At 39.0% G+C, this 25,585-nt stretch overlaps 1 protein-coding gene across 1 annotated transcript; it reads left to right on the top strand.

The window, feature by feature from the left end:
• The first annotated feature begins 1,664 nt into the window (after window positions 1-1,664).
• ralba (v-ral simian leukemia viral oncogene homolog Ba (ras related)) lies at window positions 1,665-14,636 on the top strand. The gene is made up of 5 exons (XM_044217248.1): window positions 1,665-1,820; window positions 10,654-10,900; window positions 11,554-11,762; window positions 12,577-12,754; window positions 12,897-14,636. The coding sequence occupies exons 2-5, from the start codon at window positions 10,787-10,789 to the stop codon at window positions 13,017-13,019; spliced, it is 624 nt and encodes a 207-aa protein (XP_044073183.1). The 5' UTR covers window positions 1,665-1,820; window positions 10,654-10,786; the 3' UTR covers window positions 13,020-14,636.
• Window positions 14,637-25,585: the final 10,949 nt, after the last annotated feature.

The raw sequence follows: 25,585 nt of genomic DNA, 5'->3' as shown, positions 1-25,585 counted from the left end.
TTTTCATGTTTGAGGCCACTGTCTACATGCTTGTGCTAACAAAATCTGTTGGGAGAGCATAGTGACAAATTTTTACTTAACTCTGTTAATATGCCCTAAAAAAGCCCCCAGCTCTACCATTACCATCCATCCATTTACTTTATATACTCACTCATTCTCACCACCAGGGTTAAGGAGGTCACTATTACTGCACTGCAATAAAAAACAGCACTGCCTGTACTGTTACACATTGTAGACTACATGAGCTTGACTGAGCTCCATTTTAAATATACATTTTAATAGAACTTCATCTTTCTTATTGTCCTAAAAGTGTCTTTGGCTTCTTAGTTTTCTTAACTTAAAACATAACTTCATCTCTACAGGAATGATTTTAAGGCAAAATAAATTGAAGTATTGAAATAAGTTGAATATAGTGTTTTGTCAAAATAATGTCAGTGTCGAAGGCAGAAACAAATTTGTTGTTGGAGGACATAGTGTTTTCTTCTGTCATATGTTCTTGTTATTTCTGAGAAACTGATAGTCAAGCATTTCTAACATGCTTACTGGCTATCAGTTGCAAAAGGCAGCTGGCGCCAGATGTTAGCATTTTGGAGGATTTAGACTATTTGTAGTACACACAATTATATTGGCATTTTTGAAATAGGACCCAGAGAATACTTACAGGTTACTAGTGTTAATGTTTAACCAAAGATGAACGTTTGATTTGTTTAGCTATCATTTGTGTTGTTAGAAAGCCACACCACACCAGTGATTTTTACATTTAGCTGCTGCAAATTACCTGCACTTAACATCACAACTATATATCGCTAACTATTTTGCAAACTGTGCTACTGAGTTTTGGACATTTGGTTGCATATTGTACCATTCTAGGCATCCATTGACTTCCATTCATTTTTATGTAATATTAAAATCTATTAGCACGCTTATGAAACATGCTTCAGTTTAGAAGTTAAGAGCTGCAACAATGTGTTGATTATTAAGTCAGTCGATTGATGGAAATGTATCTAATTGTCATTTTTTAAACAGAAATGGCAAAAATGTACTGGTTCCAGCTTCTGGAATGTGAATATTTTCTGCTTTTCTGATTTCTATGACAGTAAACTGAATATCTTTGGGTTTAGGACTTTTGGTGGGACAAAACAAAATTTTTGAAGATGTCACCATGAGCACTGGGAACTTGTAATGAACATTTTTTTTTTTTTTTCACAATTTGCTGACATTTTCAAGACCAAACAATTAATAAATCAAGAACATGAACAGTAGATTAAAAGATAATAAAATTAATCTTGTTGTAGCCCTGCATCATCTTTGTAATCCATCACAATAAACAGCAACTCAGCCTTAATTTCTCTCAAAGTTACATTGGGTAATGGCTGCCTGGAACTGTAAGTAAAAAAACTTCCAAAAAATTGGCAGCAAAATTATTAAGGATACTTAATTTGTAGTTAAAAGTAGTTAAGAGCTAAAACAACCTGATATGGTCCTTTAAGGCGCCACACAGGTGTGACTGTGTGAATTCCTGGACCTTTGCTATTTATTTATTTATTTATTTTTCTTTTAGCAGGAGTCTGTTGTTGCATTGTACGAGTCAATGCTGACAAGCCTCGTATTTTGTATTATGCTTCAGTGAAAATCAAAATAAAGGATAACGGAGTAGCGATGGTGACGTTCCATCCGGTCATGTGTAGTTGTTACATCCGGAAGGTGGGGCTTTTGTTGCAGGAGCGGTTTGCTTTTGGAGAACCAATGCCTCGAAATGCACCATTAATGCAGTCGTCAAGATAACATCGACCGAGGGCAGAAATACAAATCCTGCTTTGGTAAGGCTTCAGAAATGTCTTAATGGAGTAGAATAAGTGGGTGTTTCTTAACACGGCCGTTAGATACTAACAAAGTAACGTTAACGTTACCACACCTGTTTTAAGGAAGGATGAGCGACCAATGGACCCAGAAGGGTGACCGATTAACATGAGATGGGTGTAAATAAACTTGGGTTTAAGTAACTAGCTAGTTTAAATGTATGCTTTCGTGTCTTAGTTCACATGTCGTTTATGCACATGTTAAAAGGGTATAACACTACGCTAACATTAGACGTCATGTTATTAATCGCTGGGAAGTTATGTTTAGATTAACTGCCAAGTCTCTGTTGTTTAGCGTTGCTGATGTGGACAAAATTTGCATTTATTTGTGGGTACTCCGTCAGTTTTCCTCCTTTTTAAATGAACGATATAAACAAATATGTTTTAATGTTTTTGTATTAATTTAACTAACGTTGTGGTGCTGCGGTAACTTACGTTGTTTAGCTAAACGGTAGTCGTATTACCGAAGTCCATGTTTAGCTAATGAGCTCTTGTGTAGATGGTCAGCTGCCGTTGGACACTAGCGTGAGCTTATAACGCAATTATAAACTTAGAGAGTTCAGCTAATTTACGTTTTGACACGTGTAATGTAGGCGTTTCAGGGGGCTTAGTTAAGATACTATTACGCTTGATTAGCTAGTTGATAAGTTTAACTGTTGTACTTTGTATTCTCGTCGAGAGTTACTCCGACTTGTTAGTGCTGAAAAGTTTTCCCCCGGAGGAGATGACACACCCAAGCTGGCTCATAGTTTCTTCAGCTAACGTTGGTGTAATCCTAACTGTCAGCAAAAACTGTAACACTGTATTTTTCCACCACACCATTTTGGCTTGTATTGGTTAATTCGGTGGGGTCTAATGCAGGTATTACACGTATTATTTCCTCTATGTCCAGTTTACTAAATGAAATCAGAGTTAAGCTTTTATTTTCTAGGGGGCCTATTGAAACCCAGTTAGGACTAGGTCTATTTACTCCTCTAAAGGCAGCTAAGAAACGTGGTCACTTGTGCCAAAATACAAAAAGGTCAAAATAGTACTTTCTTTTTTTTTTTTTTAGGCAGAGGCGACTTAGTCCAAGCACAGAATGTTTTACGTGTATGCAGTTTTTGGGTGCTGGATAATCAACATGTATTTGTTGTTGAGCAGTGACTGTTGTGTTTACTGATGCTCCATTTTGCAGATGGTTGTAACGTTTTCAACTCTTATCAGCCTTTTTTGTCAGCCATACAGGTTGAGGGGATTGAGGATAGTGTTGGCAAAGCAACACACACTTATTCCATCTCATTAATAATACTAAGTCTTTTTTTTTGGTGTCAGGGGAAAGTGACAAATATAATTCATCATCCAGATTTGTTTCTCAAGGGTGAGTAAGGCCTAGTTTAAACAACCTAAAAAATACTGTTTTGTGATCTTTTCTCCATAGTCTTCTTTACTGAATAGATTCAGGATTGTGTGGTTCAGAGACTTTAGGGATGCGCTCCACTCCAGATTCGTCCAGTTATTTATTCGATACATGCAGTGAAAGAATAATTGATCACTCAGTAAGTGCTTGTTGGCTTTTTTCTGAGGGCTATATGTTACACCCCTTAGGCAATATTATCCACAACCAAAGCCAGTTTGTTGTTGACAGATTTCACAGTACTGAGCTTTGACAAATGTGGCACAAGTCAATCACTTGCTTCACAGAAAGGGGGGGATGTGATGATTGTCCAAAATAGAGGGTTGAAAGTCAAAAAAATACTCATCATCATTAAATCAGCTGTCAACATATCCATACCAGCCATCTAGGCTAAGGCTGGAAATTTTCCAGAGGAGAATCACCACCAATCTGGGTTCTCCCAACACTCAGAGGAGCATTCCTGTTAACTAACAATTACTTATTCAAATTACTGCACCTGTAATCTTCTATGTATCCATCAGAGAGTGTATCTAAGTGCATTGCTTGTCAATGAAAATCAAATGTGTAGTGAAGCTGCAGTATATTAAAAAGATATGGTAAAGGTGTCTTATATGTGTCTGGTTTACTTCATGATTATTCTCTTATTGGCTGAGGTTTGTAAAGATTCAATATTTAAACAACTGATCCGCCTGGGGCTGTCTCGAAGAACTCCTGATTTGGATCAAACGGGTTTGAATTAATCATACGTATGTCTTTGTGGTGGAGTTCAAGGTCAACATTGAATCTCAGACTACACCCTCAATAGCCACAGTGTTGCTCACTGTAAGTTTGCTCTGCAAAACGTACAAACCATGCTCAGTCCCGAAGTTCATGACAGTGTACACAAAATTAGCAGTGAAAATAGCAGTTGTGTGGGAGGTATCCCACAATTCCAAGCCCAAAATCTCATCTTGTGTGTCCAAAGGTGAAATTTGTTGAAGGGTTAAACTTGCGGGTTAAGTTTAAGTCAGCCAGTCAGCAAGTGTTGTTGAATATCACAGTTAACACGTCTGGAATGTCATGCAGTCATGCCCCTGGTAAACAACTCATGAGCACAATGCTGATTCCAGCACAATCAGCATGTTGTCAGCAATTCAGGAATTGTTTGGCAGTCTTATAAGGCTCCACCAGTATCCTCCACGTTTTTTAAAATATGATGCAGATGGTTTTGTTTCTGTCAGCAGGGTGGGAAGGAGGTTTATATATTTTCTGTGAATGTTCATTAATTACTATATGAACCACCACTTGAGGAGTTAAAAAACCCATGCCCATGTGGCCATTGCAGAATATGCAGGGAGCTGTCATTAACTGGGGCCTTTACTGTATGTAGCAAATGCTTCAGTTCATTCAGCAGATATTTGCAGATCCCTATAGTCATCTGACAAAATATATGCTTTAATACATACCTTGTTGGACAGGTACATGTCAGAATTAATTTCTTTAGTTATAGTTTATAACAAGTTATAACAAGTCATATAATAGGAAGAATGAAGTCCTAATTGTCTTTGGTCTATGAAAGTTAGACAAAATGTACAACTGCAAATACTTTTTTGCTGGGAATTCCCAACTAACTTGAAGGGTAGCGTGATTTTTCTCCCCTTAAGGCAGCCAGTATGACATACTGGCATACACACAGCAGATGTGATTGCTATGTATTAGGGACCAATTATGGCCTACATCCTGTTTCCTACAAGGAAGAGGAACAACTTATGCAAATATTACTTTGCAGAACAAAGTATGTATGATAATTCAACTGTTTTGATGCATCAATTCCCCCTAACCCACCGCTGGCATTCAGTGGCCAGAGGACTGTTAAGCTTAGTTAGGTTATGGCAGAGGTTTCGTGTGTAGGCCTCCTTAATGTATGCCATACCAAACATACCATGAGAGCAAGTGTGCTTAGTTTGGTCAGTTTCAGGCTACTTATCTTTTGTCCTACACGTGTATGTGTGTGTGTTTTAAAACATAGCAGGGGTCGGACAATTGTAGCAATTACCTATGAAGTTTTAGGTTAATCAGCTTTTCAGTTAGCCATGTATGCCATGCAATGTATGGTACGTGATTCGGGTATGTAGAGAATATGTGCAGAGTGAAGAGATTTGGGATCCCTCTCATCATTCACACCACTTCACTCAGCCTTTTTTTCCTCCACTCTGCTCCACTGCTGATCTACCCATTGACACACATCTGCAATCTGAATGTGCCCTGTACTCTTCCAGACAAGGCCATAATTTCACCAACATGCAGTTGGAAGGGTGTCTCAGTCCATAAATGTATTGCTGTGTGCCCATTTATGTTTAAGTTGATGACGAAGACAGAAAGATTTCACTGAACAGTTTACTCCCCCTGCTATCTCATTAATCATGTCTTTGTTTAAGCTACAAGCTACAGTATGCTCTGTGGTTCCAACATGGAAGTATTGCATGGTAGAATGAGGTTGACTGTCCAGGCTTTTCAAAATGGTACAGGAAGCACAACGGAGCGAGGTTTACCATAGGCCCTGTGGATGCATCTGAGCTGTGAGGGAGAGGGATTGTGGGGGGTTTTAGGTAGATTTTTCTGTGGTGCTGTCATGGTTTAAAACTCCCCAAAGTGTAAACCATGACAGCACCGCAGGCCCCTAGCATGATGTAGGTGGTATGTAACTGAACCTATTGTGTCTCCTGTTAGGCAAATGAAAAAAAATATAGTTGGAGATGAGTAGTGAGCAGTTGGGAGTTACTCAGCTGGAACAAATAGATTTGTTAGTGAATGCATGCTGAGATCTGAACTCCTGAATCAATCTGATCCCCCTGAATCAATCCAGTGGAATGCTAAACTAATGGGAAAGAACAGTGTGAGTGTTTGGATAGGTCATTGGGGTCAGCTGCATGGAGATTAGACAGGATACCTGTTGTGTGTTATAGGCTAAACCCAAAAGAGCTTTTGCATCATGATGTCATCTTGTAATAATGTATTTGCTCTATATATACAGTACCATAACATGGCGTGATGTTTTGCCTGAGTCATAGTTGTTGACAGCTGAACGGGATCAGTGAAGACTGCACTACATTTGCACCATGATGATAATTTCCATATGAATAAGAAGGGGGTAGAATAGAGATGTATTTGAAAAAGCAACGCATTTAGTGTTGCTCAAGTAGGAAGGATTGTAACACAGAGAGGATTTAGTTCCCTGCTGCCTGGTTTCGTCAAAGGCTCCTCTGTGCACTCCCCTGGCCAAGGGTTGTTAGTATGCATTGTGGGGTGCTTTTAGAAAATTTCTTCCTTGCTGCTGTATACCATCTTTTTAAGTAGGCCAAATCATTTCCTGGTCTCCACTTGGTAGTCATAATGATGACTGCTATATCTTGACTAAACACATTGCTGCGATGCCTCCACTGTGATTTACTCTTAAATTCTGCATTGTTGGTTGCTCTGTGATAAACAAATCTTAGGATCTTGAATCCCAGTTGTTGTGTGTTACAGAAGACCCATTCTTACTCATACCTCATGAGTGACATGACTCATCTAGGTTGCATTGTTTTCTCCACAGTGAGCTGTAATTATGACTAGTTAGATAGGTAGCTGAAGCAAAGGGCTCAGTCCGCCCTTCACATTTGCTGGAGTACAAATGAAGAACATTTTCAGTCTAGGAGCAGTAGAAATTGGACAAGACACAGCAAGAGTTTTTGATTTGCAGCTGGTACATTAGTGAGGGAGTTGTGTTTTGCTGGCAACTATCAAGGGAGGATCTGTTTAGATATAATGAGTTAGTGGTGTAAGAGGGATGAAATGAAGAGGCATAACAAGTTTTGCAAGTACGATGAATATCACAGTATTTTTTAGTGGAATTTCACCATCATTTTCTCCCCTCAAATGACATCATGTCCTGTAAACTTTTGTTTACAGAGCATCAGTGCAACACCGTAATGTTTCAGTTCAACCACACCCACGCTAGGCCACCTCATATTGTTTTGGTTGACTCAGTTGACCAGTACTGATGATGAGAGAAACAGTGACACTGAGAAAAATGGGGAGAGGAAATCCCCTCACCCCTGTGACCTCTGGAATGCACAGAGAGAGAGGGAGAGGGGGGTTTTCTGCAACTATGGCTGTCAGCTACAGATATCTTGAATTGACACACACACACACATAAATTCACTTATTCTACTTCACTCAGAGTGGAATCTAGGCATCTCAGTACACAATGTTGAATTTCACTGCTATGCTAACACTTTCAATGACAGATCATGCCTAAATAGAGAGAGCTGGACTTTTCTGAGGAGATAAAAATAGGAATACGCTCAAAAACCAGTCATCATTTTAATGTCATCAGAACCAGCCAGTTGAGTGATTTGTAACAGACGTCAGCTGATTTCGATCAGTGCCTAATCAGTCAAAGATAAGAGCATGGATTGGTGGTCATGTTCTATTTTAGGTAAATGGCTTATTTGCAAGGCCTGGTAGCATCAACATGGGTTCTTTGGATCTGTCTGCTGTAATCTTTTATTAGTATCTCCGTGAGTCCTAGCAAACCTTGGAGCATCCCTGCCAAAGTGTTAAGATGAGCAGGGAACACTGGCCTATTCTCCAAAGGGAAACTTAATGAATCCCTGTTGCCCACACTGCACTGTCTGGTGTCATCTATATTTCAGGGGCTTAGCAACCAGAGTGGTCTGTTAGATTATACACCTCCTTCTCCATAACCCTACATCCCCAAAAAAGGACCAGCCTAAATGTTAAGTAATGTTTATATATATATATATATATATATATATATATATATATATAATTGCTTTATTTAGAGCAATTGGATCTGTGTGTGTACATGCACACAGGGATGTGGGTTACGAGTGAATAATTCAAAAAAGCGGCCCCTATACATAAGTGCTGAGTTTGGCATAGGTTCTTTCAGAAGGTGTGTAATTGTGCGTGTATGTTTGTGTGGATATCCTTCCTACGGGCAATTTCACTGGCCTGGTTACTGATAACAAAGACAGGAAGAGCACAGGTCAGATTCTACTTCCTGGTCAGGGAGAGTGAACTATGATGCCATATCCTCAGCATCCACAGCTGTCACACTATAGCTGGCATACTGAAGCGTAGGATAATTTGATTAATTAATTAATTAATTGTTAATATCTTTCACACAATGCTTATGTGAAACAACTATGGAAATCTTACAGGCCTTTTAGTTGGTTCCATGGGCCTCTGTTTGACTGTGGCATTGTGTCTATATTTATAATGTAACTTAATGTAAAAACACATAAAATCACCGGAGTTGTGTTTTTTTCTGCCATCAGTGGGTATGTTTTCTCTCCTCAGCCTTCTCTGGTTAACTCTCAGTGCACACTTGTCTCGCTGTGTGAGCTGAAGTGATATGTTTACTGTTAGGGAGGAGCAGATTATGAATAAAGCTATGAATCAGCTCAGTGCTCCCATTAGTGTGACATCCCAAGAGGAGGGAAGTAATCTTTCTTCCTACAGATGGAGATAAACTTATAGGGTGAAAGAAGGAAAAGGAGAGGTTGGTTCCTGTGATGTGACAGGAACAGTATTGAGTCATCTGACAGATAGACTTTCAGGATACCAAGTCAAAGTGACAGTGACAGTCACAACTCTTGCTCTACGGCTTCTCGGCTCAAGATGACAGTTTGTATTTATATAATCTGACGTCTCGTCAGATTCTCAACTGTGCATTTGACTGTTCATAGTTGGTAGTGAGGTGAGTAAATGGCTGGGTGTTGGGTTACTGTTTGCTTACTGTTGACCTATCCAGCAGGATTGCCAAGAGTTCAGGATTTCCCAAAGGGTTTACTGATGAAAGCCGAATGTCATTAATGTTAATCAGATGGAAGGCAGTATAATCGTGTCAGTAGGCTAGTCCACAGGAAGTGATGGACTTGGACATCTGCTGCGTTATAAGAACACAGGTTTGGTTGATCTCCCAGAGACAGTCTCAGTGGGCTAAGATGCATCCTATGATTCGGAAGTACAGGATTTCACTTTTGTCAAATGTTCTGTCATTCACTTACACCTATCTACCATTACAATAAAAGGTAAAATGCCAGACCCTGTCGCTGAAGGATTAAACAATCATTAAAAAGGCCATTAATGGCCGTTTTTAATGGAGTGTACCATTACAGTCAAACTAGGGCTGCTCAGTATTGAAATTTTTGCCAATATCCAATCACTGTTTATGGTAATTTCAGCTGATACAGCTATAAATATTCTTAATTTCTTTGCAATAAGACCACAGGTCTACCTCCCACAAGTGGAGTAAACCTATCATACAGAAACTGATGGTCTGCAATTAATGTAGATGAACACCACTTATTAGAGCTTAAATGCAGAAAATATACTTTCTATCTTTTTTCTACAGCAGTTGGACCCTTGTGTGCTTTCCTATAAGATCACCTATTATTTTGTAAATATGTAAGGATGTTCAGTCATCATGCAAGTGTTTAGAAATTAGCAAAGAAGTAAGCCAAAGATTCAACTTCTATATATTCAAATGTGGCTAGTAATTGTCACAATTAAATAGAAATAAACTGTTATGGCTAAAATAAATGTCTGCATAATATTAGGCATCATTTTGATATCGGACATACCCAATCCATAAGCTGACAAATACTTTGTGCATCCCTAATTCAAATTAATCTAATATGTTAGTTGCCCTCTATGGTCAAAGATATAATAAACAAAATAGCACTTGTAATCTTGGTTGAAATATATCCTAACAATAGATGGCTACTAACAGCAGATCGATAACTTGTTTTGACTTGTCTTTTGATGAGTCCTGTTCACATCTGACACTCTTGATACAATAATTTCTTGTCCATCCAAAAGGTGTGCAAGTTAAGACATGACAGCCAGGCATTTACAACGTACGCAGTTTGTTAGAAGTTGTTGTCTGACAGAGATAGAAGATATGGAAGTCAGGCGAAAGCAATTGACTCTGAGCTTTCACCTTCTGGGGGCAGGGCCCATATAGTGCAGATAGATGGCCAATGACGTCTCCCTTCTTTTTAATGAGGTTAGCGCATGATGCCCTATTTTAATGCATTGCTAAATGCCATCTTGCAGTGGAGAATGATAGCTTCATTACTTCTGATCAGCTGCAACGACCTTTTGATGACGAACTTTATAAAGTTCTAGGATTCATGAGTAGGCAATTTGGCACTTTAATGGGAAGGGTGGGGGTTAGGATTCAAGATTTGTTGGAGCAAAGCCTAGCGCCTTGGCACAGCAAGTTACTGTCATAGTGAAAGCCTTTAAGTAGCAACTGCCATCTGTCCCCACACTTATCCACACACTTGTGTTCTCCCTGTATTGAGGTTATTTATACTGATATGTTTCCACTTTTGTCATTCACAGGTTGTGTCAGAGAGTGCCTTGGTGCAGAGTGTGTGTGTGTGTGTGTGTGTGTGTGTGTGTGTGTGTGTGTGTGTGTGTGTGTGTGTGTGCGTGTGCATGAGTGTATGAAAGAGACACAAAAAAGAATCCAGTGATGGCTACCAGTAAAAGTAAAAACCAGAGCTCTCTGGCACTGCACAAGGTGATAATGGTGGGGAGTGGAGGCGTGGGGAAGTCAGCCCTGACCCTGCAGTTCATGTATGATGAGGTGAGTCAACACACCCCTATAAACAACTTAAAGCGCCTATGGTTTCAAGGTGACATGATTGCAGATAGAGAAGTATAAGTTTCAACAGTAAGCACCTCTTTGTCTAACCAGTTCACTTATTATTTATCCAATGTCCTAATCTAGATATAACTTATTTGCTAAACATGTGACTATGTCAGCACTTCCTCTCAAAGCTTCAAATTGAACATCCTCCTCTCAGTTGTTCACCCATGGAAAGCTTTTGCAAGAAGAAGTGCCCAATTCAAAATGGTTAAGTAAAGAGTTGCTCTCTGTTACATGAAAGTAAGGAAACAGCAGTGGACATCACAGAGGAGCTGGAAAATTACTGAAAGGTTAACATAGGGATTCTTGTAAAGAGGACACTTTTCTCTAGTGCACTGCTTGTTTCACCCCCGATGTTGCAGAGACGGTCACTGTTTTGCTCTGCTACCAAGCTGCATATCAGCTGCATTTCTCAGTCATCTGTCTGATTCCATCCATTAGATGGCTCAGACACGGCCCCATTTTAACCAGTGTGGCTGTCTACACATAACTGCACATGGCTTACTGATGGTTTATGCGTGTAAATACACCTTACACTTTACACTTTTACACTTCAAAATCTCCAAAGAAATGTATCTTATCATCCCCAGTTTGTGGAGGACTACGAGCCCACCAAGGCAGACAGCTACAGGAAGAAGGTGGTTCTGGACGGGGAGGAGGTCCAGATCGACATTCTGGACACAGCCGGCCAGGAGGACTACGCTGCCATCAGGGACAACTATTTTCGCAGTGGGGAGGGTTTCCTGCTGGTCTTCTCCATCACTGAGCATGAGTCCTTCACTGCCACTGTAGAGTTCAGGTACGGTATCCTGCCTACATCTGTCTGTGTGTGGGACTGAGAACATGTAAATGGTGCACCCATGGGAGCTTAGACTACTATGGGTATTGGCCTTTAATTATATATCAGGCAGTACATGTTTGGCCATGATGGATATGGTTCTGATTGCCATTCTTGTAGAATTTATTTGTTATAGACAGGGGCCCCAAACATGCTCTTAAAAATAATTAATTAATTTTAGTTTGTTGTGCATATGTTAATGCAAATCCAGTTAAGAAGATTGTTTAGGAGCTCTGCATTTTGAAAATATAACCTGCACCACAGCTTTGCTTGAATGGTTTTCTATAGTATGTTATTTAGTATTCGCAGAGGGATTAGAGTGTCAGTGTGGATCTGTTGTGGCAGGAAGGTTTGGTTAGGATTAAGACAGCCTCTTTTCATCCTTAGCATGAACAAAATACTCAAGCTCAAATGCAGAATTTGGTCAACAGCACTGTAGAATCATGTACACCTGCAAAATGTTGCTGAACTACAAGTAAAGTGACTGTCGTTATATCTATCCCAAATCAGCCCCACTCAATAACACTTGCTGTGGGAATCATTACTTGAGACATTTAATGTTGTAAATTAGGAAGTGGATTACAATAAACAAAGAATGAATTGCACCTATACTGATAACCAGTTTTTAAAAATATTCATTTTATCAGGACATCTGTAAAACTTTTAATGAGCTGTTAATTGTTAGATTTTTTCAAAATCAAAAGACACTCACTTATCTACAGAAGGGAAACTGGTGAAAATACCCAAAATTACACAATCTATGCTGTGCCGACAGGGAGCAGATCTTGCGGGTAAAGGCGGAAGAGGACAAGATCCCTCTCCTACTGGTAGGGAACAAGTCGGACCTGGAGGAGCGAAGGCAGGTATCTGTGGACGAGGCCCGAGGGAAGGCCGAGGAGTGGGGCGTCCAGTATGTAGAGACATCAGCCAAAACCAGAGCCAACGTCGACAAGGTGCGTCGACACACTCATCAAACTTATCGTACATTACTAAAAATTGATGTGTTTTCAAATGAAGGATTTTCATTTGATCATTACTATATGTTACGACTGTTATGAAGTGCTTTTATAAATTTTTTTGTTTTTCTCTCTCCAGGTGTTCTTTGACCTGATGCGTGAAGTACGAGGCAAGAAAATGTCAGAAAACAAAGACAAAAACGGAAAAGGAAAGAACAAGAAGAACAAGAAGAGCTTCAAAGAAAGATGCTGTTTACTTTGAACTCTTCATGGACCTTAACAACCCAAAATCTAACTAAGTTGGGGAACAAAGCAGAGCGCCCTTGCCATTGTCATTCAAATGAAATTTTATCTTTTTTAATAGCAGGTTCTAGTTTAGTGTTTAGAACAATCTCAACCACTGTTTTGCCATTTTTAATAATGATGAATGAAATTTGAGTTACTGTTTCATTGGAAGATAACCACTGTTGAGACTGTGACTCGGACTGCAGTGCTTGATGGCTCCAATGACCAAACTGCCATTGACACTAACTCTGCTGCTCAAGACATTCTCCACTGTTAAACTCAGCGATTATACTGCCTTTGACTTTGGTTCAGTGTGTATTACACCAGAATTGTTGAGTCTTTGTAAAGTAAACAGTGCTCTTAATTTCTTTACCTGCTCTTAATCTTAACCGCCATAATTCTTAGTCTCTGTTAGTATAGACCTCTCGAATCTGTGTTCATCAATTTAGAAGGAACTCTAATGCTGCTGTCTGTTATATTTATAATCATTTATGATGACACTTAATGTCCTGTCTATTCAAGATGTTGGCCTCATTCATTCATCTGTCCAGACTCTGATCTTTATGACTTCAGAGCAAGTTTCAAATGTTTTCATTTTTGAGCCCTTGAGGCTTTTTTTTTTTAAACTTCATCCAAGGATCTGTGATTTTCTGACCGCAGGAGAATCAGACAATCTGTCTATCAGTGCAATCAGAGGACTTGGTGCCAAACAGGGTATTATATTCCATTGTTTTCAGGCCTTACATGATTACCACAAATCAATCATAAAATGCTTTGCAGTTTTTCAGCAGGATTGCTGCAAAATAAAATCTTAGGTGACTGTAAATCACAGAAATACCCCAAATTAAGGGTGAGGTCATTTATCACTTACTCAGAGCTCACAAGAGTTTCATGTAGATATTTTAACCTTTTGTTACCTATTTTGAGGCTGTGATGTGGTAACTAGTATTTTGTTCTTGGTAAATGAGCAGTGACTGGGAGGAGAGTATCTGTCTTTCTTAATGTGGCTGTTCATGTAATCTGGCCCTTCTCACAGTGCAGATTACTTCCTGTTTTACATGACTGTTGAAGTTTGGAGTCTGTACTATGAGACAGATGTTGACAATCCAGGAGGCCATCATGCTTCTGGTCATTGATGGCATTATAATCAATAACGTCTCATTACTCTTCAAAATTCTGAAGCTCTCTTTATTCCTGGGTCTTTTGAATAACATACACTACATTGCCAATACCTAAGAAACAGAGCTGAGTGGGGTCAAGCTGGAGATTTTTAAACAGTTTGTGCCAACAAAATTACAAAAAATCTAACTATGTTTGTGGATGTACAGTATGTATGTTAATTAACTGAGTGTATGTGCATTTACCAGAAAATCCTACTTCCTTTCTGTGTCTGTGTGAGTAAAGCTTTGACGAGGGCGCCAACTTCTTAACCGTTGTTAAATCAAGTGCTACAGTGAACAAGATGTTTCTTCCACTGCCTAAACCATTCTCTGTAACATGTCCTCCCTTTTTCTTTTACTTCCTACTGCTGTGAGTATGCTTTTATCTCTCTGCAGTGAGTGTTGCCGAATAAATGCTTTTTTTTCTTTGTAAATACTGGACATTATTTTTTGTCTCTCTGAAAACCCTTAAAGCATATATATGTCTGAAGTTAACACTGAAAAATCTTTATTTTGATATTATATTAGAGCCATAGCATGAGCTGATTTACATTTGATCCAGTTTTGAAACAGATTCAATTGAAAGTGAATAGACTTAAGCTGCATATTGCCCTCCGCTGGCTGGTGGAGGTAATGGAACTGCTCTCACTACTTACTGTATGGACATTGTACAGTTACTTTGGCATTAGCTACTGACGTGAAATGTTATGGTTGTCATTTCTTGTTCCCTTTGGGGCATTCAGTGCCCCAGTTTAGTCAAATAACCCAGCAGTTACTCACTTTGCATTGATTGTTCCTCTGCCATTAAGAAAAGAGTGCCAACGGCCTGTTTTTCTTGAATTTGACAGTGATATACTACCACCGTTTTTATTAACCTTATAGGCTTATCTTTCATGGCAGGATGAGTGTAACGTCACCCACAAGATGAACCAGTTGTGGGCTCTTTTTGCTGAACCCCTGGGGGTGGCCGGTTCAGTGAAACTCATTTCACAATGTGAAAACAGGGTTGACTACATCACCAGGCAAAGTCTAACCATATATCACTTTGAAAATAGTTTTCTTGTGATGGATAGCAGGATTTCCATATCAGGAAGTGTCTTCCCTCTGTGTTATGTAAAAGGAAAGAAATACCACGGATTTTTAATATGATCATGTCCTCTAGCTAAACATGAGATAGCTATCTGTGTGGCATACATTCCAAACAGAAAGAGGACTTAAACTTAACCTTTAAAAAGTGCTTTTATATTCCTATAGGGACTTAATTGTGTCTCTTTTACTTAAACAACACGTTTAGTGACATTATTCTACTTTATTTTAAAATCTGTAGTATTTCTGAAGGAATTGATGATTTGCTGTGATATTTCTATTTGGTCCCCTCTGGTGTCAACACTCAAATATCCCTCATGTCCTCAAATCGATCGCCTATTTGTTGGCAATGCAGCAGCTCCAGGCTGTGCATCTTATCAGCATCAGAGATAAGACACTGTTACTTCTCTGGTCTTTTGGAGAGAATTGTAAATTTACAAGTATTGATCAGACAGGCCAACACCAAGTGAATTCTTAAATTCAATGTTCACCTTTAAACGGGAGAGTGCAGAGAGAGAGAAATGCTGTGGGGGATTAAACCTGGAACATTAATGGCAGCCACTGTTCCACATTTACTGCATGCCTCACGTAAACACACTAATCCCCCCTCCCAGTTTATATCACTGGTAAAAACCTACCAGGTTTTAAAGCATGTGGCAGCAATTCCACCAGAGAAGCTAAACATGTCAGAGCTCTGATAAGCACATTTACCTGCCTGACACTCACCTCTCTGGATTTCCACTCTTCCCCTGCACCTCTAAGTAGGCAGATTAGGTGGTCCGTTAAACCCACAGGACGGCACTTATTTAGAAATATATGAAAGGGCAAAGTGAGCCAGGCTAATGACCAATGCAGTGTCACCGGCGCACTCTCGGGTCTTTTATCATTCTGTAGAGAGGGCCCCCGTCCTCTGAGTAACCCTCATTATATCTGAGCTAATGTTGGCGATGAGGATGTTCAAGTGATAAAGCACCATCACAGTCCTTCATTATACAGAAAGAGAAACAGACTCGGTGGGATTGCGCTCGACCTATAAAATAAATGCAATGGACAGAGAATAACTCCCTATTTTAGCGACTGTGCCATATCCTGCTGTCTGCATGATGTGTCTCAGAGGGGAGACGTGTTCACTCTTTGACCATGGGATGGCAGTCTTGATATTCTGTAGACCCGGTCTGCTGTTGGCTGCTTTCTGTATCATTAGTGCTCTCACTATGCTTTCCACTACTAGGCTTCATTCAATGGTGACTATTGACTGACTGAATGACACTGAATTAATGGGTATCAGCCCTTATTAAACAATGCAGTTCATGCAGAATTAACAAATAGTTTATAATCATCTGTATGTTTATCTACCTAGCTAAAAGATAGTTTCACAACATTAGTAACAACATTAGTTAAATCCTTGTATTTTATTCGTATACATCAAGAACAAACAACATTAACATTGCCTGTTATACACGTAAAACATCCAACACTTAATGAAGAAGAACAAACCTCATCCATATCATTAATTTATGAAATAAATAACATTTACTATACATTTGTGTATATTTAGTAAAACATTTACTGACATAATAGTGACAAAAGAAAGTCAAAAACCCAAAGCCGTGACACCGGATCATTTCAAATCGGACCATAATGCCATTATGTCAGTCACTTTAGAACTAAGAAGAGCATTGCTGCAGCTATCACTGTCAGAAGAAGAAAGCAAACCTATTTGGACTATCATGAAACAACAGCCCATACTTCTACTGGCACTGTGTGGCTGTAATAGCATAAACTATCAACAGCTTCACTGCAGCACAAATGACAGTGGGAGAAAGAAAGAAAGCCTATTTGAACCGTCTGTTATTTTCCCTGCTGCTCTTCCCTTATAAAAAAAGGTGAGGTGCTCCCTCAAATCCTCAGTGCTGAGGGAGCAGTAGATACCTACACTGGTCAGCACCAGGGTATCTATCATGTAATAATAATAATTTTAATAATAACTTTATTCATATAGCACCTTTAAAAACAAGAGTTTACATAGTGCTTTGAAAGACAAGGCATAGCAGAAACAGGATATCCAGAGGGCAATATAACAGCAGAAAGCAGAAATACCAAACAAAGCAAGACAAAAAATTAAGACAAGACAACTTAAAAACAATGAAAAACATAACAATGGAAATAAAAACAAATGGAAACAATAAAAGCAATAAAGAGATGGATAAAAGGACGACATCACATAAAAGCAAGTCTGTAAAGATGAGTTTTAAGAAGTGATTTAAAAGAAGGGACTGATTCCTCATGTTCTCAGGCAGGTCGTTCCGCAGCCGAGGGGCCCTGATAGCAAAAGCACGGTCCCCTTTAGATTTAAACCTCATCTTTGGAAGCCAGAAGGGCCGCACCTGAGGATCTGAGGCTGCGAGCTGGCTCATATGGGGTCAACATTTCCATTATGTAGCTTGGGGCCAGACACACACATGCTTTAAAAGTGATCAGTAAAATCTTAAAATCAATTATAAAATGAAAAGGGAGCCAATGGAGAGAAGCCAGGTTTGGGGTGATGTGATGTGATGTGATGTTGTCTGTTAAAACCAGAGAGAAGCCGAGCTGCTGCATTCTGAACCAGTTGGAAGCGAGAGAGTGACTTTTGGTTTATGCCAGAAAGGAGGGAGTTACAGTAGTCGAGTCTTGAGAAGATAAATGATTTTTCACGGTCTACAACAACAGGGAATGTTTTACAAGTGACTTATGAATTCAAATTCAAAGGTTCAACTTCTGGTATTACTAATGATGTATCAGTTTTTAAAAGAATTTATCAGGAAATAGTTCATGAAATATCCAGAATAACTTAATCCTCTGGAGAATGTACTGGCATAGATTTGAAACGATTCCAAACGTTGTCAGGCTATTTCTTTTGATGGGTAGAAATTAAACTTGGATGTTAAAGCAAACAGTGTGAATTAGAGTATGTCATGCGCTACATTACGAGCGCCTACAGTTGCAGGTGATGTGTTCAATAAAACCCATCACATCTCCAGCCGAGCTATGACCCACCTTCAGTGTGGTGGGAGTGGCACCACTGACAGCAGAGTGAAAGTAATAATCCTAACAATTTTCACATGAATGTGTCTGTTTTGCTTTTCTTTTTCACTCAGTGATTCATGCTATATGTAATTTATGAATTGCGTTGCATTACAGTAATGCCCTGAACACTGTATTGTGTAACTCTTTCCTGGAATCAGTCGTCCGGTGCCAATCATGTAACGCATGTTGTATTTTCACTTTGGCTGAACAGACAAACAAAAAGACGTCTAGTATCATATAATAAAAAAAATGCAATATGCATATAATAAAATTTGAAATAAATGTACCAAATGAATGCTGCCTACCTTTAAACCTATTTTGCTGGGAGCTTAAACCTTTTATATATATTTTTTTTGAGGATTTCAAGGCTGGCTTGTCATTTTGAAAGCAGCATAACAGTGAGAGTGCTCCATATTTTTAACAAACCACAAATCCCTTGCATTTAAATGAGTAGTTTTACACTTTGTGTGTTTCATCTTGAGCTTCAGTTCTCTCACCATCTGTAACCATGCAGCTTCAAACAGGCTGCACAATAAACAAAATACTGTTTCACTGAACCATATTTTTATGTTGTACTTATATTCACCTTTACTCTTAAAATGATTAGTTACTGAAGTCAACATGACAACTGCATGCTAAAGTGCACAACGGAAAGATAAACACTATATATTTATCACACCGTTCTCATTGATATGAGGCTGATAATTTATGCTTCCCCTCACTCAAAGCAGCAATTCACACCATCAGTCACAAGTTATGGCGATCAACATACATCCATTAAAGATGTCAACCCACACACCAGGAAAAGTGTTCAACATAGACCTGTTAACACTGTCAACATACAGTGTTTTTGTTTTCTTAAATCCAGTTTTTAATTATAATCCAGTTTTTAATACCCCCATTACACTCTATAATGTAGTGGTAAGCAGACAGAAAGACATTTATAAGTGTTTACTACTGGAGAGTATTTGTCAGCAATTCTAACTTATCCTCTGAAGACATATTTTATATTATCACCACTGTATGAGTTATAGTTGTTCACAAACACATTAATAAACATAAATCTGCTTACGTGCACAATGCACTTTGTATTCTATACAGTCTGCCAGTTTATGTAGTAAAAATCATCAGGAATGTTGGAGACACAAAATATAAGACAATTAAAACTTTATTTTAATAGAAGCCCTGCCTCTAATGAACAGGTCAGGTTAGTTGTGGGTCTCCTAACTGAAAACAAAGCTGTCACCTCGGCCACATACAGCAAAGGGTCTCAATAGATTTTAGAGGCACTTTTAGCCAACCCTCACATTCATATAGATTGGCGGATGAGAAGGCAGCCTGGTTAATATAAAGCCACGGTAGATATATCTTTTTACATTGCAGAATAGGCAAGGAACGTGTCTGCATTTGCTGATGATCTTCATCAGAGCCTGTGAATGCCATGAACCTCGTTTTGCTTTCATTTGCAACAGCACCATATTCACTGCAGTAAGCCTCAAGACGCTGTTCATTTTTATCAGTATGTCTACAAGTAACATAAAGATGAAACATTTGTCACATACCTACCGTGGATGTAATTATGGTGGAATCCAGAATACATGTCGTTACACTGGATATATCATAGTGGTAGTGACAGAAAATTTGTTCACAATTATTTGTAGATCATTAACAGGGTCATCATGGAAATGAACAGTTTATGCAGCCATGTAAAGGCTCAAAGAAGCTATTGTATCATTCACATTTTGGCAATATTTCCCACTATCATTTACAGAGGGTCAAACGATGGTCACTTCTCAAACCACGTTGGTCTAGTTGGAGCAGCAGAGCCTCTAGATGCTGCTTATAGGACTTTTAGATTTCTTGCCTTGTTAATCATTAATGCCCATCGGTTTTTAAAACTGATGGGCATCATTTTCACTGAAAAATACCTGGATTTCTTAAAAGAAGCAGATAGTTTTGAACTTTAGTTTGATGCTCAAAGCATACACTGCCTGTGCAGTAAACAAGGTCCTCTTGTGATGAGCCCAGCTCAGAAAACACTTCCGATTAGAGATCTTTACAGGTCCACTAGGTTCATAGTATCAGAGATCTGACCTGAACTGGGCCAGGTCCAAGTTATATTCAGTCTAATCAGGTTGGGTAGGTTCCAGTTATAAGAGCTGTGGGTCTTAGGTATTGATACTCAAGTGGATCTGAGTTGATCCACTATGAGCTCTGATCACATGTGACAATTATAATAGGAGAAAAGTGTGTTTATTTAAGGCAAGACCACATAGGCAGCATAGAGATGTATTACTCTTTCTGACTCCAGCTGCTCGAATTCTGGAAAAGGTTTTATTCTCCTCAAAACTATTAGGATCGGGTCTCTTACTTACTCTTACTAAAAAATGATTTTATACCTGTTGGGTATAGGTAGGTTTTACATGTATTGTTGTAGGTCAAAATGTTGGACACATACACAAACGAGCTGCTGATTATCTCTAAAACTAGCTTGTGTTGCAAATGGTATATCTCAAAGCCAGTCTTATTATTTAAAATCAATATATCAGCATATACACTTCAGTGAATGAAAAAACAAATATACAAAAAAAGCACTCAGTTATCAGTATTACTGTTTGGAAGCTGAGAGGAAATCTGTGCTCAACCAGATTCTCTCTACGGTGCATCAAGAAGCAAACAAAGTGAGAGGCAGAGAGAGAAAAAGAAAACTTGTCCAACTCTCAAACACCTCTACGCAATCTCAGTGCAACATGTAAGGCTGTAGCCAAACCAGATTAAACTGAAAGAGGCAATAATTACCCCATCTGATGATTCCTGGCAGTGTGCTCTCAGAACCACAAGGACACATAACTCATGTCAAAGGTGGACGGGTAGGCTTGAAAGTAATGATGCATCAGAGGCTATTCATAATAGGGAACAGCAGGATACAGAAGTACTGCTCACATTTATCTGCACGAGATGTACGGGTAATAATTGCATCAGCAATTTAAGTTGTTGTTGTTGTTGTTGTCTGTGTGTGTGTGTGTGTGTGTGTGTGCCATTAAAGCAGAATTAATTCAGTTTGTTGCTAGAAACCTCAACACAGCAGGCCTCCTCGTGCCATGGGCGTAGTCCTGCTGCATTTGTCTGACAGGCATGATGAGATATGAGGAATGTGGCAAAATAGATGTACAAAGTCCTGCACCAACTTCAAAATCATGTGTCAAAGTTGAGATGTAGTTCATTGTAGTAGAGCTGCTGTATGTCTATAATTATGTCTTAAAATCATTACAATGGCAGTTCAAAACAGTTTGCACTGCTGTTTTCACATGGCCCTTACAAATGGTTCCCTATGTTCATCTGATGTGATGGCGTATTTCTCACAGGCAGGAAGCTGCACTGCAGGCTTCTTCTATAGTTTACAGCTGTTTACCACGATTGGTATTTCGTCCATTTTTTATGTGCTTTATCAAACGTGTGAACGGGCGTTGTTCTGTTTCTTGCCATGTGACCATTCATTGCAGTTTTTTGGGAGGTGCTGACCCAACCAACCGCTGTGGGATTAGCTGAAGTTTGGCTCCACAGCAGCACTTTCGATCTCCATTCTAATCAGCTGGCTTTCCATTTCCCAATTGCTTTGCTGCTGGATGGCCTTTTGTGCACCTACATAGCAATCTCCCTCAGGTATTAGAGTGGACTGAAAGAAGCATAACATTTACATACCGTGTGCACAGAGGCTGGAAAATTAGGTGGCAATTATGAAAGAATGGGCCATGTATAAGTAAGATATCAAATAGTTATTCAGATAAGATATTGCTCCTTCCCGGGTAAAGTGCTATCCATCCTGGTCTCATAGGACTTTGATCAAAGAATAGGTAACCCTCTGCTCTAGTTTGTATTGTAATGTTCAAAGTGATTTATCTTTCCTGTTGTAAAGTGCGTCGCCTGCACTGTGCTGTGTAGTATGAAATATTCAAGGATTGAGATCAAGTCAAAGATGCAACAGTGATAGCAACCAGCTGAAGGAGGCTTGAAGCTCAGCTTCGCCATCATCCTGGTCACTGCCAGTCAATAGGCTATGGTGACTTTCAGATAAAAAATGTGACCAGCCTCTCAAATGTTGATCTCTGCTGCATGGTTATTATAGACATATTCCATTTGAATTTTCTCGTATGGAGAATATGATTCACCATGCCTTGTCTGTGTCCTGTAAACACACACAGACTTTAGTGATTCACTGTTGTTTTTCATGTGACAGACTTTCAATAATAATTTCTCTATGCCTCATATGAGTTGCGAGCATTTCAATGACAAATCACCCAAAACGACAGAATGAGGGAGAGAGGATGTTACCTAAAGAGCAGTATTCACTTTCTGTCTTAACTGTCTGAGGGAACTAAAGCCTCATTTACATAAATGGCTCACTCATCCAGGCAGTACGATGTGAAGCTGAAAGAAAATGAACAAAGTGACTTTTGTTGAGAAGTTGTTATGGCTTCTTTAATTTTAACGGAAGCCAAAACTTGTGTAATCAAAAAATGCATTGAAACAGTTCTCGTCTGCAAACAACTGAATTGTCAATTTCCACCATCATCTGGTAAGGAGGACTCTTACTTTGTTTTGCCAAAGTAAAACACAGTTCCATCACCTTTCTCTAACCTTGATAAACCTTGCGTTTGGGTTACAGATATGGTGAACTCGCCTTAGTGTGGGTGGAAGACCAAAACCAAGAGAAAAAGATATGCTTTCAAATGTGTGGATATGGCCTAAAATACACATGATAAATTATTGAGAAGAAAATTCACATTTATTCTATTTAAAGATACAGAATCTCAATCATAAAATGATTTAGGGCATTTTGTATTACAGTACAAAACTTAAAATGTAATAGCTACTCCAAAATAATAAAACATAGTTTGGACATTGCAATTGTTGCTATTTTGTTCTCTTATCAGTGCTGTAAGCTGCTAATGTTAGTACTAGTGCTCTATCACAGTATCATGACTGACACCTACATTAAAGGCACAATTAAAATATTTTGACCACATAAATGGCATGTGTTTTTTTGTGTAATGTAGAGGCTTATAGATGAAATCTGAATGGTGCCTTTGTACTTGTATTTTCTCTTATTTTTGTTTGTTGTTGATTTCTTTATTGGCCCCCGATAACTGTGTGATGGACTGTGACATTTCTGTGTAAACTTCACTGAAAGGTTGTTTTGGTACAATTACTCTTCACTCTTGAGAGGTTGTGTCTTGGAAAAAAGAAACATTACTTACTATAGTTTCTTTATTGGCACAGTCTCAAATATGCATTAGTGTTTCTCTGTGGTTACTAGGGGAAGCGCCGCAAATTTTCCATTGAGATGCTGTAACACACTGTGGAAGGTTACCGTAACAGATGAAAATATATGTGAAACAGGGCCTTGGCAGAATACTGATTAGACAGTTGAATTAAGCTGGACTTATGGCAGAGATGAGCTCTTCCTTTATCCCTTGTACAACCTTTGACTTTGTCTTTGTCACAGTACGGCTGTGTGCTGTATTTTTTCTATTGGATGGATTGCCATACATTTTGATGATCCCTCTTTTCATCTAGCACTTGCAACAGATCAAAAGGTCCACTTCTTTATTTCATGATAGCGCACCTCTAAAACATAGGATTAACTTCCTGTCAGCCTCATCTACATTTTGATCTTGATATTAACTTAGCATGCTAACATGCTAAATGCATATCGCTGTCATAGCTACCACTTACATTATAACATTTACAGTATTTTCAAGTCAAAACTGGAAATACGGATACTTTCATAAGATGTGACACCAGTGTTGTGAGACTAGTGGAATAAATGTAGGAGCAGCTGAAAGGAATAGTTTGACATTTTGGGAAACATGCTTATTCAATTTCTTCTGGAGAGTTAGATGAGAATATTAATAACCACTCTCATATCCGAGAGAGAGTTAGCTTACTAACATAAAGACTGGAAACAGGGGGAAACAGCTAGCTGTCCATATGAAAGCCAAAGTTTAAAAACAAGCACAGTGACTTACTGGAGTCTCTACTGGTTGCCTAGCAACATCGTGGTGTCAAAAGACTCCAGGAAGTCACTGCGCATGGCCAAGCATAGTCTGGCTTATAACCCCTGTAAAACCACAAATTGTGGTGACAACCAAAACAACTAAGAAACAAATAAATAAATAAACAAATACATTTTTAAAAAACTAACCCTTTGGACGTGCTTAACACCTATGTGGAGCCAGAATACAACCTAAAAATATGTGTGCACCATTCAGGTATTTGGCAAAGAGAGAAATCCAAAACCTTTCAGTGACTAAATGATAATGGATTTGTCTGTTGACAGAAACGGTGGGGGAAAGCTAGAAACCACATGAATTCTATCACAAACACACTGAAACAAACACTCTTTGTTCAGGAAGAAAGCTGCATTCTTCTGTTGATCTCGCTCTATATCCTCTCTGTCAATCTAATAACTGTGACAGATGGATTTCTGATAAGGAAAGCGTGAAGAAGTTCATTGTCACCTAAAGGCATGGTAAGAGAAGTGCCAAGATACTCTCATTACAGAAAATAAAGGAAATAGCAAAATACACAGCGCAAAGAATTGATGGTTCTTTATTCATCTTTTCCTCAGGTGTTTCTCTAGCAGACTCATTATTCGATGCAGAAGGAGGGTTAGAAGCACAGCCTCACAGTTCAGCTGTGTAATATTTCTAAAGGTAGAAAAATGGCGAGAGAGCTAAAAGTCTATAGATGGCACCATGGTGAGCATTAAAAGCCTTTTTTTGAGGAGGACAAGAGGAAATTACAGTCTGCTTTTAGATGGAAAACTGCAGTCTGTAGCTCTTTGTCGAGTTGTATTCTTATTTGAACACCCTGAAGACATACTTACACTTGTGATAGGATCTGGATTTATACACTTGACAATTTCCAGGGGTGTCTGTTTCCACCATTTTGTTGTCTGAAGGCCCTGATATACTCTGAAATGAACAGGGATGGCATGCATGTAGGGTTTTTTTTATACTACGTTGGGTGTCAAAGCAGAAAAAGTAGAATTTAAGCTTGATTTCCTCCCACCTTTCCTTGACCACCTATGGAGTTTCAAGTGCTCGCAGTGCAGCCATATAGGGAACTCAGCCCACTATCCTAGGAATTAACGTTAATATTGGATGATTCTGCACCTCTCGAGTTATGTCCAATGCCAATGCTCAATGTAAAGTCTTGTGTCCTG

The sequence above is a fragment of the Siniperca chuatsi genome, linkage group LG12, assembly GCF_020085105.1.
Source record: "Siniperca chuatsi isolate FFG_IHB_CAS linkage group LG12, ASM2008510v1, whole genome shotgun sequence".
Taxonomy (NCBI): Eukaryota; Metazoa; Chordata; class Actinopteri; order Centrarchiformes; family Sinipercidae; genus Siniperca; species Siniperca chuatsi.
Note: the sequence above shows the minus strand (reverse complement) of the source record. Positions and strands in the feature narration are given on the sequence as shown.

Coding starts and splice junctions, on each gene's coding strand:
- ralba (XM_044217248.1), top strand. CDS start 10,787: ATGGCTACCAGTAAAAGTAAAAACCAGAGCTCTCTGGCACTGCACAAG. Junction 11,763..12,576: donor ACTGCCACTGTAGAGTTCAG/GTACGGTATCCT, acceptor CTGTGCCGACAG/GGAGCAGATCTTGCGGGTAA. Junction 12,755..12,896: donor CCAGAGCCAACGTCGACAAG/GTGCGTCGACAC, acceptor TTCTCTCTCCAG/GTGTTCTTTGACCTGATGCG.